At 48.9% G+C, this 19,759-nt stretch overlaps 1 protein-coding gene and 1 non-coding gene across 9 annotated transcripts in view; one reads left to right on the top strand and one right to left on the bottom strand.

The window, feature by feature from the left end:
• Positions 1-776: 776 nt before the first annotated feature.
• The window catches only part of Nup214 (nucleoporin 214), an 84,983-nt gene continuing 66,000 nt past the window's right edge, over positions 777-19,759 (bottom strand). For 5 of the 8 annotated variants that reach the window (XM_042274920.2, XM_076568950.1, XM_042274924.2 and 2 more), the window contains exons 31-36: positions 17,994-18,150; positions 9,654-9,806; positions 5,243-5,414; positions 2,078-2,217; positions 1,347-1,371; positions 777-1,040 (exon numbers count right to left, since the gene is read on the bottom strand). In XM_042274920.2, the coding sequence (XP_042130854.2) occupies positions 1,007-1,040; positions 1,347-1,371; positions 2,078-2,217; positions 5,243-5,414; positions 9,654-9,806; positions 17,994-18,150 (681 nt within the window). In that variant the 3' untranslated portion in view covers positions 777-1,006. The remainder of the gene's footprint in view (positions 1,041-1,346; positions 1,372-2,077; positions 2,218-5,242; positions 5,415-9,653; positions 9,807-17,993; positions 18,151-19,759) is intronic. The other 3 variants (XM_076568951.1, XM_076568949.1, XM_042274921.2) reach the window with 1 other exon arrangement.
• LOC121829203 (U6 spliceosomal RNA) lies at positions 18,959-19,064 on the top strand. The gene has a single exon (XR_006071987.2). It is a non-coding gene; the product is annotated as a U6 spliceosomal RNA (small nuclear RNA).

Below are 19,759 nucleotides of genomic sequence, written 5' to 3' on the forward strand. Positions count from 1 at the left end.
ACAGTCACACTGGCCACACCATGACGTTAGGGTGTTACCAAACACTTTCCCAGTATGTCAAACCCCAGACCACGGTTCTTCCCCTCTGCCCTTGACCCAGAACAAAGCACTACCATGTTGTGGGCCTGGAAGAGGACAAGACCGTCTCTGCAGAGGGGAGGCTTTGGTAGCACCTGTCAAGGAGTTCATAGCCCAAGGAGCAGAGCATGCCAGGCTCTCAAGGATAATGCACCCAGAGAAATAAGCATGTCACTAAAACCCACCGTCCAGTTCACCTGGCAAACACTTTCGAGCCTGCATCGCCCTGCTGGTGGCTGTCCTCACAACTCTTAAGTCTGCAACATGCTGGGTGTGAAGACTGCCTCACGCACTGCCTCCCCATTCATAAGAAACACATCAACGCACGGCACCCAGGAGCAGACAGGGTGGCAGGGACGGGCAGCTCAGCTGCTGTGCCCCCGGTCTGCTCACCACACCTGCCTCATAACTAGCTGTGACAAGAAGGTGTCACTTCTGTTTCTGGAACGACTGAGACATTCCAGAGGGACGTCTCTAAGCCTCTCCCAACTGCACAGTGGCCCTCAGAGGAGCCTGGCACAGAAGCCCGAGGACACGTGGCACAGACACTAAGGTGGAGCTTCTGAAAGGTGGTGACCACATGCCGCCTTTCCCATGTGGAGGGCTCTACCTGGGACGACACTTGGCAGAGTCCACTGGCTTGGCTTCTCTGAGCCATAAAAACTTCTCTGACTGTGACCTGAATAAACCCACAGACATTCTGTACAGAACCAGCCCAAACACTTTAATAGCAGAGAAAAATAAAAATAAAAAACCCGATATGAAATCTGAAAGGAGCGGACAGGCAGTTAGGCGTTGCCGCACTTTGGTCTCCAATGTTTCTTCGTGGGTGTGCGTTTTCACGAGCGTGTTCATCTGACAGCCTGCTCCGGTGTGCTCTGGAGGACGTGCACTATGGGTCACAGGAACCAGAAGAGCTGACACGGGCTCAGCTTCTCCAGCCACCAAAGCCCTGGACAGACCTGCAGGAAGGGCCCGGGTCAGCTGGTGCTCCAGCTGCACTTGCTCTGGATGAATTCAGGAAGTGCCGAGGATCAACACACAGGCCTGAGTCAGGCCTGGGGCGGTGGCAGTGCGCTGCCCTGGGGACATGACCAGGGAAGTGAGGCAAGTGTTTCCCAGCCCTGCTTCCCGGAAGGCCAACAGCCCCAAACCCGACACCTGCTGCTCAACCTGGCACTTCGGCACAGCTCTGAAAACAGGAAACAGTAGAGCACACAAGTCCAGCAGGAGTTAAGTCAGACTCAACACAGGAGACAACTACTTACGAGTTAGACGATCCGAAGGTGAATGCTGGAAAACAGAAAGGAGGAGGTTACAGCACAGCCCAGAGCCTGCAGCCAGGCAGGTTCCTTCCTGTTTGGTCCCAGGACAGCCTTCCCCAACCCTGTCTACACGGCGGCTGAAGGCACACTCAGCTCAGCTTTACTGGGAGAAGAAGGGTTGCCTCACTATTTTAGGGGTCCCCAGCTCTGGCTGCAGGTGGAAGGTCTGTGCACAGCCGCCTCGTATCATTTTCTGAGAACAGAGCTGTCTTTGTTTTTATTGCTACCCATCTGTTTCCTTTCCTTTCTAGACCAGAGAAGCAGACACTCTGGGTCTGGCTCAGATGCCACACAGGTCCTGGGCATCAGTTAGCCCTGCAGCCATTTCTTCATTTGTAAGAACCCCAATTCTGCTGAGTTCTATGTGTGCCTCCTCAGTCTGTGTGAGGACAACACAGGACATCTATCTCTGCTCCTGAAGATGGAGCGTGCTGTACAGACACAAGACACAAAGGTTCCTCCACCCTGCCTTTGAATCCAAAGCCTTGTAAGGCTGCCATTCTCTGGAGTTCTCAAATCCTGAGAGAAAATGAACTCAGTCATTTCTTTGGTCAGAAATGGCACGGGGCTGCCAGTCTTTAGAAAGAACCTTGTCTTTTCAGCCATTTCAGCTTTTGAGACACTGAGCTGAGTGTCCAGGAACACCTGTTCTTTCAAAGAACACAGCTGTTTACCTCCTGTGCCTGATCCAAACCCAGAGAAACCACTGTTCTGGGTCCCGAAGCCTGAGGTCTGCTGGGACAAGGACCCGAAGGTGGGCGCGTTCTGACTGGCGAGGGTACCGAAGGACGCAGTGTTGCTGCTGCTCCCGAACCTGGGTTCCAGTGAGAAACGGACAGGGTTAATGTGGCCCTGGGTCCCTGTGCCACAGACATACTTCATTCCCTGTCACTGGTCTTGGACTGAGCCAAAAGACTCCCAGAGAAAACAGGCTCCAGCCCAGAGTAAGCCTTCTGCTTGGCTCTGGGAAGGAAGACATCAGGATTAGGGTGAAATCTGCCCCAGCTGGGGCAGCACTTCTTAGCCACTGAGAACCATACTGGGCTTCTTGCTCCTCTCCTGACACCCTTCACGTTCAGGCCATTAAGTGAGTTCTCATTTCTTCTCCACCTGTTCTGCCCCATTTTCCTGCCCAGTTCATCCCTGGCCTTGATTCTGTCACGGCTTCTTTGTGGATGCTGCTAAGTTGGTCTCAGATGCTCCCCCTGCTTCAGCCTACCAAAGGCTGGTTTCATAAGCTAGTGCCATGGAGTCTGGTGATTCCAATCATTTTTTTGTTCTTTCTTTTCCTGAGACAGGTTCTCAAGCATCCCAGGCTGGCCTTGAATCTGCTATGTTTCAAGGATGACCTTGAACTCCCCCCCCCCCCCCCCATATAGGATCTCTTTATGTAGTCCTAGTTGTTCTAGAATTTGCTATGTAGACCAGGCTGGCCTTGTACTGAGAGAGAGAGTCTCCTGTCTCTGGGATTAAAGGCTTGTGCCACCATGCCCTGTGACCTTCTTATTTCTATCTCTCAGAACTGGGACATTTATCACCACACCCAGTTTCTAAGGTGTAGGACATGAGCCTAGCCAAGGCTTCCTAAACCTCAGCAAGTGCTCTACCATCGAACAACATGCCAACCCTCTACCTGCTTTTTAAAAAGAGTTTGTGTGTGTGTGTGTGTATGTATGTAACGTGCGTGTGTGCATGCTGGCATGCAAGGCATGCTAGCGATACAGTGTGTGTGGTGGTCAGGGACAACTTTCGAGAGGAGGGTCTTTCCTGTTATCATGGGTTTGAGGCATTAGTTCCATGGCAAGTGCTTTCCTAACCAAGCCCTGTCACTGACCTGTTTGCTTCTAATGAATGGCAAGGGGTATTCTATACATAAAGGCGGTCATCTGTTCACACTTCGCGCGCGTGTGTGTGCGTGTGCGATTTTCAACTTACTTCACTGAGAATTTTGTTTGTTTCATAAAAATAAATAAATACACAAAACAATGTAGAAACAACATCATTTTCTTTCCTCTGTTATCTCACATAGGACAATCCTCACTCAAGGGTTCTCCCTCCAGATTTGGTCCAGCAAATGGGGTTGAGTATATAACTAAAATCACTGAGGGGTTCAGTGGGGGCCTCGTAGAGAAGGTGGGCAGGGCAGAGTTAGTGTCTTGGGAGACGAGCCAGGATCTGGGTAAATGCCTACATTACAAAGGGGACCCAGCAGTTCCCAGTCCTGTATTCCTACTTGAGGGTGACCTCAGCTCTTTGACAGGGTCAGAGTTAGGATGGCACCAGGGATGAGGCAGATCAGTGGCTTCTTTCCAGGGATTTAATGTCTGCATTGGTGCTTACTAGCCCTAGGAAATGTGCCAGCCAGTTATGGTTCCTAAGATATTCCAGACACTCTCCAGCTTCCTGGGTGTGGGGATCAGCCTCAAGTGTCATGCTTTGGGAGCTAGCCACTTTGATTCTTGAGACAGGATTTCACTGGAGCTGCGATTCAGTGTGTTGGCAAGCCCCAGAAATGGACCTCTTCATGCAGGAATCCCAAGCGAGCCTGCATGCTCAGCTGATGGTGGTGGTGAGGACTGAACTAAGGTCCTCTATCTTTGTGGCCAGGACTTACTGACTGCACCATCTCCCCAGCCCTGCTTTTATTCCTCGACTATTACTATTTTGGGACAGGGTCTTGCTGTGTAGCCTCTGCTGACCTCCGAGTCCACACCCTCCTTCCTCAGTCTCCTGAGTGTGCATATGCTACCCATATGGGGAAAGCTAGCTCTTTGAAGGCAGTGCTGGACATTCACAACTGTGAGCATGCTCAGCAAGTCTCTACCACTGAGCTACATACACTTAAAACTCCAGAGGAGTTTCTCTAATAATAAAGTTAATAGCTGCTTTGAAATAAATACACAGAGCCTTAAGACTCCCAGTGTATACAGATGGGAGTCCATCCAGACCTGTGGAAAACACAGGCTTAAGGGAGGCTCTGAACTCTCTTCTGAAAGAAGTTCCCTTTAACTGTGTTCTTGGAGTTTCCCAAGGGGAAATGTTCAAGGTCCCTTAGGCTTCACAGAAATCTAAGGAATGCCATTCACTTGAATATTCTCCTTGAGCAGTCTAGCACCCCTCTGTGGAGCAAAGTTTGGTAAGAGCATGCTTTATTTTCAGGATAAACACCCATGTTACTTCTAACCTTCGGCTCTGAGCTGAGCACCAAGGGTGAGAGCGTGTCCGGGCCATTTTAGGCATCAGCATTTCTTTCAAATGAGGGATTCTGCAGCCATCACCACACAATTAATGGTCTAGCAAAGGCTATTTCTTTCCTCCGGGTTTTGGCAACCAGACTAAAATTCTAGGGCCTAGAGGCAAAGCCCTGCCATGGCATTTTCTGAGGTGGAGGAGGAGGCTGTGTGCAGGACAGGAGGACAGCAGCAGTGCGGAGGTCACCCAGTTCTGGGTCGGGCTGGAGCAGGGGACACAGGAGTTGTTTGTAAAGGCTAACAGGCATCTCAAGAGAACAATCCTAAGAGGAAGATGTGGTGAGGGCTCTTTCTGCAGGACTTTCTAACATAAGGGCCACCCGAGCCATAAGCCTGGCTCAGAGAACAAGGTATCAATGACCTGCATTGGCAGCCAGCAATGTGGCCAACAGCCGCCCACATGTTTAAGAATCTACTTACAATAAGTCTTGTCCTAGAGAAAAAAGGAATCTCCTAGCATCATTTTTGCCTACTTCAATGCAAGGCCTCCAGGTCTCCGTCTGGTGTGGAGAATGTAAGAATTCCAGGCCCCAGTGCTTCGAAGGGGCTGCCACAAGTCTGTCGTCCCCGGTCCCGCCTGCAGCTTACCCGAATCCTCCTGTGCTGGCGGCCGCAGTGCCCTCTCCGAACACTTTGCCTCCCGTCGAGCCCAGAGGGCTTGTAAAGGCTGGGGCTGAACCGAATGCTGGCACCCCTCCAAACCCAGGGGATCCCCCAAAAGTAGGAGGGCTGCCAAACACTGGAGCAGCACCGAAGCCACCTGAGCAAAACAGAGGCAAACAGAACAGGGGAGAAAAGGAGACAGGAAGAGAAGGCATCGAGCAGCCGGAAACCAAATCAAAAGAGGAGAGAGGGGATACACCGTCAGTAACTCCAACACCGGAACCCAAGAAGCCCAGCTCCCCAACCTCTACCCCTCAGCGGCACTGCCTTCCCCTAAGCGAGGGGTCTGCAGCACTAAGGTCGGAGCACCTGCTGCCTTCCTGAGGCTCATGGGACTTGCATGAAGTCCTGTGAGAGCAAACCATCTCCCAGCTCTCGAGCTCGGTGGGCCCATCCCGGGTTCCTCTCCAGCCCCAAAGCTTGTGTCCCAACATAGCAGTCACAGGATTTATTATTTATTACCACACAGACTAGGCTCCCGGCTTCAGGGAGACCCAACTAATCAAACTGGAGGCTCCAAGTCGCTTTCCTGGCAGAACCCATAAACTGGGTCACAGCAGAAGCAGGGGCTGGCGCTTAGCCGCATGCATTTTATTTATTTACAGCCAGGTGGCCGCACGCCTATTGCGGTGTCCCTGACATGAGGTACAGGAGACTGTTTTCAAGTGCTTTCTTTCTGTACCATCCCTACAAAACACACTGACCCTCCACTTTGAGGAAGGCTATGGTGTGAATTTAACCAGGTGTTAAGTCAGCTGTGAGGATGGCCCGAGTGCCCACCTCAGGACTCCAGATTATGACCCAGGACACAACAGGCAGCAGGGTGGAGGTGTGAGGAGACATGCCGAGACAATAGAACAGGGTCAGGTTAAGCACCAGGCAGCCTCCTCTGACTGGTGGGGAGGACCATGTGTGAGTCAACCCCTGCTCCTGAGATGTCTCCAAACCTCCAAGATACTGGTCTAGTTCTGAGACTAAGAGGAGAAAGGTAAAGAGGATATGTAGAACCGGATGGAGACGCTAGGCTCTTTACTGGGGGTGGGGCACTCCTTCCTGTTCATCTAAAATACATGTTGGCTTTGAACTCTGTGCTAAAGGGAGTAATGGGGGGCCCAGACCACCATGGATATGATCAGGGTTGTTATTACTGAAAGCAATCTAGTGTCCAAGAGACGGATCTGGCTTTACTGTAATCACCGGACGGACGGCCTCTGCACCCGGACCAGGAGACATCGAATATAGGGCACGAAGGCGGTCAAGTGAGCATGCTGGCTGGTGCCTGTGACTGAATTCTATGTCTATCTTTCAGAGGGGCTGCACAAGTGAGGAGATACCTTTGCCATGGCTCATGTTTGGGTCACCATTCTGTATTTTAAAACCTGGAGTGAAATTCCAAGCTGTGCTACCGAGCCTGGAGGACTATAAACGTGAACAGAACGGAAACAAAGTGCTAACCCACTGCATTTTAATTATTTAAGACTGGTCATGGGTCTAACTGCATCTCCTTCCTAGACAGACACGGTTTCATCTAGCACCTCGGACTCAGTAGTGTTAGACTTCCTGCTGGAATGTGAGTGAAAAATGAGAGGTTATAGTGATACAGAAAGTAACCTGGAAAGGAGCAGGTAGACGAGTAAACAGACGGAGGCAGGCAGGCAGGCAGGCAGACAGACAGACAGACACTCACTCACATACACACAGCTAAAACAGACCTGGTCCACTAAATGAAATAGAATGGCTGCTCTCGCCTTAGTTCTGGGGACAGGCAGCCACTCCAAACAGGAGGAGGAGTTGGGCTGCAGACAGCCGCGTGTCTGAGCTAGCCACCAAGAAGCAGATTTACTGGCGCACACTACGGTCTCTGAGCCTCAGGTGTGGTGGCAGCTGCTTCCCGGCAGCCCCCGTCCTTTCCTTGATAGCCTGGCCCCTTCCTCCAGTAGGACACTGAGTTCTCAGGATGTTTTCATGTAACTTCAGCACGGGTAGATGGCAGAGCTGGGATTGGAACCTCCCATGGACCTGTCATGTGTCCCCGCTTCCTCTGTCACACTGCTTCATAACTGACAATGAAACAGGTGTAGACCCAGGGCTGCTGGAGGGAGGCCACAGTCAGCTTCAGATCTCCTGTCCTGTTCTTGCTGACCTCTAGCAGTGGTTCTGATACAGTTTCACTAAAGGGAGAGCAGACACTTAGAAAGCACCTACATGTATAACAGAAGGTAAACTGCCCATCAGAGTCCTCACTCTGGGTGCGCACCAAACAGAAAACCCAGAATGAGGAGAAGGACAGAGACACAAAACCATCATGCTCTCAAGTAACACCAGCTGGGACACAGTTGGGAGCACAGAACCACACACCAGACAACAGAAGAAGGGAGGGACACTGGGCACCTGAGAAGATGGGAAAGGCTCGAGGTTACAAAGTAAGGCTTCTCAGATTGGGGCAATTCTAGCTGTGCTGGGAGGCCCCTGCTCAGGAGTCGCCCGCCCTGCTTGGTGGTTTTTGAGAAAAGTCACCAAGCCGGCTATGCTGACTACTGAGACACCGGTAGCATCAGCCCTACACTTGTCCTTTTAATGAGAGCTGAAAGCTTTGTGGTTTTTCCATTTTGAAATGTGTGTGTGTGTGTGTGTGTGTGTGTGTGTGTGTGTGTGTGTGTGTGTGTGTGTGTGTGTGTGTGTTTCTAGTCCCTTTTTTAAAAGCTAGGGAAAGATACCAGGACCAAGCTGTCAAGCTAAGGTCTTAGAAAACAGACACAGCACACAGCTACAAGTCAGTGCATTTCAGGGTCACCTTCTAATCTGTGCCAGCCACTCTAAGATCAGCGTCACCTCCTCCGACAGGACAGGAGCCTAGTCAAAACATCCTATCTCTCTGACCCCTCCCAGGGGAGTGTGCTCTAGAGAGGCTTCTCTCAGCAAGCACCATCCCTGCCCCCTCCTGAGAATCGTATTCAGTCTCCCACCAGCAGGACCAGCACTGCAGGTAGCTGCAGACCTCAGACAGCGGGTGACAGAAAGTAGCAACATGCTTTATGGGGCAGGAGAGATGGCTCATCAGTTAAGAGCAGTGGCTGCTCTTCCAGTTCCTGGGTTCGATTCCCAGCACCCATGTAACAGCTTACAAGCCATTTTCAGGGAATACAATACAATAACCTCCAAGAGTACCAGGCATGCACATGGTGTACAGGCAAACACGTAGGCAAAACACCCACATACATAAAATAAGTAACTCTTACACAGCACACTTCATATTAATGCATACTGCTCTTTTAAGACCTTTATGAAAAATGTGTAAAAAAATATTTAAAAAAGTTTATAGAGGTATATATATGTTTGTTTGTTTGTTTTGAGACAGGGTCTCTCTGTGTAGCCCTGGCTGTCCTGGAACTCACTCTGTAGACCAGGCTGGTCTTGAACTCAGAGATCCATCTACCTCTGCCTCCTGAGGGCTGGGATTAAAGGTGTGCGCCACCACCAACTGGCTACAGATGTGTATTCAAATAAAAGTTTAGAAAGAGTGGCACAGACCCATGATCCCAGTCCCCAGGCAGCTGAGGCTGGAGGATCATGAGCTTTGCTTATATAGGGAGATACCATCTCAAAAGACCAAACTCAAACAAAAGCCCACACAGTGACGTGGCAAAGGGAGAGGTGCCGCGAGGAGGAGGGTCCAAGCCTTGAGCACTGGGGGACCCTGTGCTTCAGGAGGCTCCACAGTGAACGCTTTCATTATCTCCTGCCGGGTTTCCCTATTGTTTTCTTCTTCTGAGGAAGGGTCTCACTATGTAGACCAAACTGGCCTCAAACTCAGAGATCTGTCTCCCCCTGCCTTCCAAATGCCTGTAAAGGCATGTACTGCCATGTTGAAATAATTGGTTTTTCAACAATTATTAAATATTTTGATAAGTCTTCCATGAGAAGATTAAATTCTTTTAAGTGCTATACTATATACCTCCTGTTTGTGAAAGAAAAATTGTTTTATTTTTGTAGACAGGGTCTTATTATATAGCCCTGGCTGGCCTGGAACTCACAGAGAACCGCCAACCACCTGCCTCTGCCTCTGGAGTGCTGGGATTAAAGATGCGAGTCACCACTGCTGGCTCCTCTTTTTTTTAAAGTATGTCTTATGTGTTAAAAATGCAGTAGATGCTCAATAAATACACAAATAACCTGGAGAACAAATTAACTTCCTCCTTACTGCAATCCCCTTCCCTTGAGATAAGCACCCAGGACCTCCCAGAGGTCTATCTTACATACGCTCTCAAGTGCATGTATGTGTGTGAGCACATGAACTCACACACACAGATGAGCATGGGTCATACTTGTGGGGTACCTGTTTTATTTGGAGTGGAAAATCCAAAGCCTTGGGATGCTACACTTCCACCGCCAGAGCTGAAAGTGCCAGCAGGCTTCTGTTCCCCGAAGGATGAGCTGCTAAATGCTCCGAATGTCTTAGCGCCACTGTTTCCAAACAGATTAGAGGTATCTAAAGGGACAAAGAACAGGTGTGAGGGAGGCTGAAGAGGAGGGCAATGTCATTTCCTTCTCAGATGGCGGAAGGGAGACACATCCGATGAGTGTCTGGAAGATAGGAGCCATGGTGCAGCCCAGCATTGAGGGGAGTTCATATGAGTGTAAAATACTGGCACTCAGGCACAGGACTTCCTGGCATAGCTCTACAAGGGGAAAGGGCAATAGAGCCCCAGGGTAGGGTTCCTAGAGGTCTTGGCCCACCCACTAAAGATTGATCCTAGTCAAGTTGCTTGCCTCCTTCTGGACAAGGCCTGGTCTCGGTCTCTCATGGCATTAGAAGAATCAAAGCCAGAGAGTCTGGCCCAGCACAGGGGCTGCCAGCATGCTGGCTGTTGTCTGAGCTGTGCAGGGTCCTGCCACTGCTCTCTGACCTGTGGGAGAGAGGAGTCAGGAAGAACCCCAGTGTCCTTACAGTGTTTGATGACTACTCTGTCACAACCATGACCAGGCACGGGCAGCTGCCTTGACATGGGGAAGGGACTACTGCCCCAAGACACAAGCTTTAGTCCTCGCCCAAACTGGTGACGACCACATGCCTAACAGAGTTGAGCATGTCACCAAGCAAAAATACAAACGTGCCCAGGTCCAGCCTTTCCCCACCACCAGGTGTTCCTGGTGCAGGTGATGCGAGGAGGTGGGGTCCACTGACAGTCACCTTCAAAGCTGAGCTGCTGGAAGGGTTGGCCCACCCGAACCCACAGCTTGTTAGGTCTCTCGTCACCCTCTCCTACAGCCCGATTAATAACATCTACTGAGGTGCTCCTGAGCTAAGCTGGGGAGGGAGCGGTCTCATCCTAGGCATATGGTCATCTCCAATTTCTAGGTACCACCAAAGCACAGCCACGAGGCCCGAGCATGTCTGATCCTGAGAGCAAGACGGCTAGAATCCACTCTAGCTCATTACGGTGGGCACCACAGATGGCTGTGCTCTGAGCACTAGGCTCTTCCCTCAGGCGTTGAGAAAGGCCACCTCTGATTCCCTCTAGGGCAGTGCATCCCTTTACTTGTTATTTCAGGAGCCTACTCCAGCTTTAATCTCCTGACCCAAGGAGTACCAGCAACATAAAACTTCAAACAGCAATTTCAAGGACAAGATTAGGGCTCTCCTCGAAGTGAAATGTGACTACAGGAAAAGTGAAATACAAAGACTTTAATGAGACAATGTTAGGGGACACCCCGAAACCTTCATCCTGTTCTCTCTTTAAGAATCTTTGTCAAATGAAGCCTGTCTCACAGACAGGCTTCATTGCAGCTCTGTTCACAATAGCTAAGAAATGAAAACAACCCAAGTGCCCATCAACTGAGGAACTGATGAAGGAAACAGTGTACAATCTATTTAGCCACAAAAAGGATAAAATCCAGTTGTTTGCATCAACATGGATGAACATGGAGACCCAGTTAAGTGTAACAAACTTAGCTGAGAGCCAAGCACCCCAGGGTCGCAGGTGTGGGATCCTAACAGGTGGGCCCATAGTAGGTGAGAGAGAGCAGGATGGTGGCTACCAGAGGCTGCGGAAGCAGGGACATGGGAAAGGTCAATGGTAAGAGCCGGCTTGATGGCCTGGCGGTAAAGGTACCTGCTGCCATGCCTTACAACCTGAAGTTGATCCTTGGGACCCACATGGTAGAAGAATCAACTCTTGAAAACTGTCCTCTAGCCTGCACTCCCAGGCTGCTGCACGTGCGCGCGCGCGCACACACACACACACACACACACACACACACACAAAATAGATGAAACAAAGAAACACATAGGAGGTAGCTGTTCTGGGGTTCTACTGAAAAGCAGGGGACTATGGGTAATGGTATGCACAGTTTCTTTTTTTTAAAGCTAGAAGGATTTTTTTAAATGTTTTCACCATTAAGGAATGGTAAATGTTTAAGAAGACATTTTTCCTTGAATGTTAACATATGTGTAGACACATACACATAGATGTACACATGTACACGGTGACCAATGTGGTAGCAAGAATTTCTACCCAAAAGCTGGGAAAGTTTTAAAAAAGATTCTAAAAATGGAGCTAAAAACAGATTCCTAGTTGCATCTCTCAGGCAAGCCATGCGATAAAGCAGTGCTGCGGCCTGCGGACTTGAGCTACAGCATGATGGGTGTGCGGCCTGTGGGCATGACCTACAGCATGGCGGATTCCTGCCATGGTGCACAAAGGTGTCTCCAAGTCAAGGAAGCATGGTGGATTTAACTTTTGCTATTACAGACAAAAAAAAAAAAAAAAAAAAAAAGTTTCTGGGCTACACGCTGCTGGATGGAGGCATAGGCCCACAGCTTCCCAGACTCGATGGTGAGCATGGATCCCAGAGCTGGTGGTAAATGTACCTCTGCCATGTTGGGAAGCTGAGGTGGGCAGAGGCAGCAGCTAGGTCCTAGCCATACTACAGTTTAAATCAATGGTCAAAAAATGATTCACGCCGGGCGGTGGTGGCGCACGCCTTTAATCCCAGCACTCGGGAGGCAGAGCCAGGCGGATCTCTGTGAGTTCGAGGCCAGCCTGGGCTACCAAGTGAGTTCCAGGAAAGGCGCAAAGCTACACAGAGAAACCCTGTCTCGAAAAACCAAAAAAAAAAAAAAAAAAAAAAAAAAAAAATGATTCACAATAAGACAGATTCAGATGGAATAAAATAGTGTACAGTGTGTGTAAAAATGTGCGTAGACTTGAAAGAGAGAGGAAAAGGATTATAGACAGTTATATAAAGAAACAAATAGTTTTAAAAACTACAGTCTTTAAAGAGACAGTAAGAATAATATGAAAGTTAAGCCACACAAGGATGGAAATTACACTAAGAATCTGGATACTGCATATTATTACATTGTTTTTTGGGTTTTTAACTGCAGAGAGACATCTGATTGTAGGAACTACCAAGTTAAACCAATATGTATATTTTAAAGGTATCTTGATTTCAAAATTCGTGCCTAAGGGTATGTTGCTTTGGAAAAGAGGTTCTGCTTTTGTTTCCACAGAAGATGAGAACCTACGGATTGCTTCCAGGCTAATACGGTTTGATCAACCAAGACCCCCTGAAAAGTTGATACAGCTTCACAGACTACTACAGTCAAGATTTAACTATAATTCTTAATTTTCTCAGGATCCCCATAAGATTGCCAGCACCCCCAACCAGCAGGAAGTAGTATGAGAAGTTATACCCAACTTCCCAAAATATTGTTTATAAATGTTTAGTTTTATTTAAAGGAGGTTGATTATAAATGTAATCTCTTTCTAAAGAAAAGGGAATATAGATATGATAGGATAAAAGGGTAGGTTATTGAATCTATTTTTAAAGATCGACAACTTGTTTGAAATGTTTTACATTGCTATGGATTTTAGTTTATTGACACAAATTTAACGTTAATTTTTTTATACTGTATGTACATTTCTATTCTTGTTTAAGGTATTATGTTTATGCAATTCCTTTAAAATTGTAAAATATAATTAAGAAACACAGATCAATAGTCATCCATGATTATCAAACTTACAGTTATGTTAGTTAAGATTTTTAGTTATACAAAGGTATATATCAATTAGGTAAGTAATCTTCAAACACTTAAAAGACCTACAGAATATGGCATTTAAAATGTTATAAGAACTTAGACTTTTCTGGACAGTGAGACACGTCTGCTCCTGGCAGCACCAATTACTTCAAAGAGGATGATTGGCATTGAAGAAAATTGTTATGGAGTTTGTTTTCTTGGTGGCAAAAGTTAGCCACTGGGCAAAAAAGTGCCCTTGCCTCGACTGCTTGACAATATGTTGTATAAAATGGACATGCAAGACCCATAGGAAGGTGACCACTGAACTCTGCAAGATGAGATGGTTCTTCAGGTTCCTGCTTTGCAGAAGAAACTGCCAGACATACTAAAGGTCATGGGGAGAAGCAACTGACAAACTTTGCCAGAATGGGTGGAAAAGCTCTTAGAATTTCCTGCTTCACTGAAAGCTATGCCAGAGACTCTAGGCCTGTAGACTGAAGACAGATGCCCCAATGTTACAGAGGAACTTTGGATGACTGTCCAGGCAGCCAGATGTTTCTGTCATTTCTAGAATTATGGAAGTTGCTTGCAATGTACTTCCTGTTTACTTAGGTAATATTGCATCCTTTGGGGGTCTTCGATGTAGTAGAAGACCAGATAGTACAAACAGACTAGATACTATAACTGTAATCCTTGCTTGATAACTGTTTTATTCTATGTAATTTTGCTATGTCAAAGTCAAAACCTTCCTTTCTGATTAGACAGAAGAGGGGAAGTGCTGTGGGATGTCTTTCTGTATGCTGTGAATATGTGTTGCTCTGATTGGTTGATAAATAAAGCTGTTTGGCCAATGGGGAGGCAGAATAAGGTTAGGCGGGACATTTAAACTGAAGAGACGGGAGAAGAAAGGAGTGAGAGGAGACGTCAGCCCGCTGCCGAAGGAGCCACATGCCAGCAGACTGGTAACACCACAGCTATTTGGCAACATATAAATTAATCCTGAGCCATAGGCCATACAGTTTGTAAGTAATATAAGCCTCTGTATATTTACTTGGGACCAAGCGGTGGGAGAGATTCTTCTCGACCACAGGGCCGGGCAGGACCGAAGAAACTTCCAGTTACATGCACATGCTATATACATACATAGAGACATCACATGATACCCATCAGTATATACATTTTTACATAAAGATCCTTTCATCCTCCATTATAGTGTAACAGACTGAGGTTTGCCGCCAGGCCTAGACTAAGTACTGGATAGCTCTGTGACCTCAACCAAAGCCTCAGCTACCCTAGGTCAGCGTTCCCTGACACCACCCAGGACAACAATTCTGACTGTAGAGGCTCTGAAAAACTGCAAAGACTCCCTGTTCTTCTTTCACCTGTAGCTACCTCTCATCACAGTCAACACAGAGCAGGTGCAGGAGATAAGGATGACACCATTCACATCGCAGTCCTACCATTCAACCCCATTGCTCTGGAATGTGGCACTGGCCTATCTGTGCCTCACATTTCTGTGGCCAATAATGTTTCTTGATTCTCTCCTAATGGCTCCACATTAGTAGTCGGCAGCTTAATTTACTGACTTTCTGTGTATGCACGTGTGTAGGCATTCATGAGCCATGGCACAGAAACACTAGTCACTTCCTTCTCCCCACCATGTGGGTTCTGGGTATCAAACTCAGGATGTTGGCCTTGGTGGCTTGGGCCTTTACCCTCAGTCCTATCTAACTGGCCTATATATTTTTTTTTAAAGACAGGGTCTCAAGATGTGGCCCTGACTGGCCTAGGACTTGCTCTTAGACCTGACTGGCCTTGAACTCAGAGATCCACTTGTCTTTGGGATTAAAGGCATGAGCCAACACAACTGGCTGTCGGCTCAGCTTTTAAAAACATGCTAACTGCGGGCAGTGGTGGCACACACCTTTAATCCCAGCACTCAGGAGACAGAGCCAGGCGGATTTCTGTCAGTTCCAGGCCAGCCTGGTCTACAGAGCGAGATCCAGGACAGGCTCCAAAACTACACAGAGAAACCCTCTCTCCAAAAACCAAAAACCAACCAACCAACCAACAACATGCAAACTAAATGTACTGGTGCGTGGAGTATGTTTCATTGTAGAAGAGTCTTCACTTCTACAGGATCAGCCAGTCAGAAAATACTCTCTGTGGAGTTAACCAAGGACTAATCCTTTGGGATAAAAAGACAGGGAAAGTTGGCACCTGCTCAGGGCTGCCTTCCTGCAGCCTCATACAGGTCCCCTTTAATTATGTACTTGGCAAAATCACTAACAACATCCAACATCAAGGTCTGATGCACTTGGAGGGCTCTCACCCAGGCTCCACTCCAGGGTAGCTTCCAGAGGAACAGCCATGGAGGGAGCCTTCTGCAGGCTTGAAACGAATGACTCCCCCATTTTAACACAAATATCCTTCAGGTCCCTAAAGAGAAAAAGCATGTAGAGGATAAAGCTAACTCCATGTCAGCATGAGACTTGGGGAGGTGGTAACAGCTCCTTCTGGGTGACAATGTACACACAGGGTGCTGAGTTTCAAATGACCAGAGTTAACAGCCTGTCTTTGGTGGAGTCTCTGGATGAGAGACTTCTCAAAAGGGAACATGTCAGCTTCTGGCTACAGTGTCTTTCTTGGTCACGGCCACAGTTTTCATGCAGCCTGGACTCCAAGCATGAAGTGAACTTGGATTCTATCCTCCAGTTGGTAGGAAACTGCAAAAGGGTTCAGCAGAGGAACTATGGCAAAATAAAAGCAGCTTAAAAATATTTGATTTGAGGTGGATTTCCTGACCATGGCTAAGAAGACTGGAGGTGGGAGGAGGTCGTGTGCAGACCCCTTCCACAAACCAGGTGACTGGTGACTGGGGACACACGGACACACACACACACACACACACACACACACACACACACACACACACACACACACACACATACACACACACCACACATGGCCCCCAGCAATGGAGATAAGGCATCGGAAAAGGACCTATATGAGAGGCACGCAGGATTCCGCCCAGGAAAGCAACAGTACTCACAAGTATCGGGTGCCGGAGTCAGCATAGAGAAGGACAGTCACTGAGGCTACAGAAAGAAGGACAGTGCCCTTCTCTGTAACACAGCCCAGCTCCTCTACTGTTCCTGCCTCTCCCTTAGCCTGCACTTACCTGGTCATAGGGTCTCCTCACTGTTAAACCATGAAAAAATCATTGGGACCACTAGTGTGGGGTGTGGTACTGAGGACAGGCAAGTGTTTAACAAGCACCTATGGACAGGAGAGCCCTGGAGTGCAGTGCTCTCTCATTCATTCCTACGGGGCCGACACTCCCTCCGCCTGACTTCAGGCACTGAAGTGGGTGTGGGGAGGGATGTGCAAGGCTGACTCTCAGGAGCTAGTGCACACCAGCTCACACTGACCTCTGGGGAAGGCCAGCTGACAAGCAGAAGCTAGGGTGTCAGAGGCCAATTTTTACAGGGATAGGACACATCTAAGCCATTAACAAAACTGGTTGGTAACACAGGCCTCACAGATGATGACCTACATCTGGGATCCACCCCAATTTCTAACCAGTACGTCAAGTGACTATGTGCCAAGTGCTGTGTTTGGCATGTTACATGTATGTGAGCTGAACTCCACATCTGCTGTTTCCTTGATTTGATCTGAAAGGACCATGCTTTTACAGCATTTGCTGCACAGAGCCCATCAGTGAGTGCTGCGGACAGGCAGTCAAAGCGTCCGTCACAGCAGGTTCTCAGCCCGTCTTGGCATGCCCGTTTTTGTTTTGCTTATCAGGATTCTGTTGTCTGTCTGCAAAACACGTTTTGAAAACATGATTTCTGAGATCCCTTCAGTCTGGGTTCTAAGTCCCTCCTGGAGTGGCCTGGTGACTGAGGAGGGAAATGCCTTGACAGCAATCCAGCCACCTTTCTAGAGCAGAGACATCAGAATAACCAGTCCTTGAGCTATACAGCCAGAGAACAAAACTGAGACAGAAAACATTGTTCTTAATTCCACAGGCCTGAAAATTATGAGAACAGCCAGAGGATCCAAGTGCAGGATTCACTGACATCTTGTACAACCCAGCGGAGCGAGCGCATTAAGGCGGGGATGATAGGAACCCACCTTGCAATCCTAGCCGCAGCAGCAGTCTATACCCTCTTACACTTTCAACTGTGACAGACAGACCAACGCACAGCCAGAAGGATTAGCAGGGGAACAGAGTGCTAGGAGGTTCAGCTTCCGGGGAAAGGCGGCAGAGGTAAGTGATGAGAAACATGCAGGCTGGAGCCAACTGCCCGCACACTTCAGCGTCCGCGAGCCAGGCGGCAAGCGGAAGCACTGGGAGCAGCACTGTGGGGCTGCTTCCGGCTGCTGTCTGCCCACACTGCCTTCACGCAATCTCAGCACAGCAGACAGCCAGCTGGGCCTCGGGAGAGAAGGGAGCAGCAGCAGCCCATCACACTCGGCTCTCCGCAGCTCTGCTGTCCTTTCAAACTGCAGAGGCCACCTCATTAAAACAAGAATAAAAACCAAGCAGAGCAATGTGGGTGGAGCTCAAACAGACCCTCGCAGGCGTTGAGAATGAATACCACAGGATGACACTGGCATCAGAGGACCAAGGGCTGGGAAAACTCAACTTACTTGGGGTGGCTGTAGATCCAAAGCCCCCACTGGCTGAGCTGAATGGGTTTTTGTTGGCAGCATCCTGGCTGGGTTTTCCTCCAAGGCCACTGAAGAAACCGCCCCCTCTTGCAGCGTTTCCAGACCCAAACAGGCCACCACTGGAAGTAGATGACTGCTGAAAAACAAATGGGGGAGGGGGAAGAGGAAGCAAGAAAGGATGAGAGATCCTTGTCAAAGTGCAGTCTCCACCCTGGCAGGAGGGCACAGCTGACAGGGACGGAAAAAGCAAGAGTACTCGTCAGTTCTGGAAGGAGCACTCCAACAGCCCTAGAGAGGCTGATTCCGGAGACTTCCTATAGATCTGGGGTTCCTGGGTTACTGCACTCAGAGTAGGTGGGTGCTCAACACTGATCTACCCAGCTGCCCATGCAGTCTGACTCCACCCCAGGGCCAGGAAAATCAGGCATCACAGATCTACCAAATGCCAAGTTTGAAAACAGGGTGGAGCCACCATGCCTTCAGATTGCCCTAGTGTTAGCTGAAGTCATCAGCAATGATGAAGTGATTTACAGGCATTTCTATCCATTTCTGCACTTGTAATTCACAACTACGTGCCAGGGCTACAGAGGGAAGCCTAACAGCCCCATTGCTGAAATGATGACCACTGTTGAATTCCATCCCAGGACTCACAGGACTATGCTAACTCAGGGCTGCAGCAAGCACCACACATTCACTTTCTGTTTAGAAACCGGCCCTTTTAGGGAGACCAGCTTGCGGTTTGAGGGGCTGCACATGTTAGTTAAGCTGACATCTCCTTGGCTGATAATGCAGAATAAGATAGGCTTTAAGGAAAGGGCAGTAGTGCAGAGGAAGGATGGGGCCATATGCCGAGGACACACAGGTGCTGCTGTGCCTCCTGTGAGACAGAAAAACTGCCCACTTCAAAATGGCGGGAAGGAGCTGAGCCGTAGAACTGCACCTGAGTGCTTGCTTGGGTAGCATATGTACTAAAATCAGGACGATACAGAAAGACTAGCGTGGCCCCCGTGAAATGAGGACACACAACGCTGTGAAGTCCTCTATTTTTTTAAAGAACTGAACCTGAAACACAAGCCCTACTCAGAAATGGCTCCGTCACTCCCTCCTGAGCACCAGAGCTTCCCCACAGCTTGGGCTCATCACGCAGCACAGCTTCAACGCCACCCTCCTCCCCCATGCTGGTTTGGGCCTGTGGTCAGGCCGGTCCACCTTCAACACATCCTGTGCTTGTCCAACAACGGGCCAACCCTTCCCTTCTGTTTACAGGAGCTCTAGGCCCTCGGCAGCATCGAGCGCTCTCCTCCCTGCTGTCCCCACACAGAAAACTAAGTTTAGACTTAGGGTAACACACTTAGTCTGCTGGATCGTCCCCCACTTTAAACTTTAAAAATGCAATAGTGGATAACCAGCGACAGCCTCTGCAAGGACAGGAACCATGACAACTCAGTGTCCAATGCATGGAGTGTTCTTAACCTCTATCAGACACAGGAAACCATCATGGATGGATGTTCTGCCCTAGAAAACCCAATACTCTCAACACAGCCTGAGCTGGCCACCCACAGAATGAGCAGAAGTGGACAACTAACCCTAACCCAAGTGAGTGGGATCAAAGTCCACAGCCAAGTTCCCTTAGCTCTGACTTCTGCCTCCAAATCATGCCTGCTTCTGAACCCGCTTCTCTGCTGATCCGCCCCCCGCCAGGACTCTCTCACCAACTCTCCAGCACATGGCTAACTACCGCCCTC

This window comes from Peromyscus maniculatus, chromosome 4 (assembly GCF_049852395.1).
Source record: "Peromyscus maniculatus bairdii isolate BWxNUB_F1_BW_parent chromosome 4, HU_Pman_BW_mat_3.1, whole genome shotgun sequence".
Lineage (NCBI taxonomy): Eukaryota > Metazoa > Chordata > Mammalia > Rodentia > Cricetidae > Peromyscus > Peromyscus maniculatus.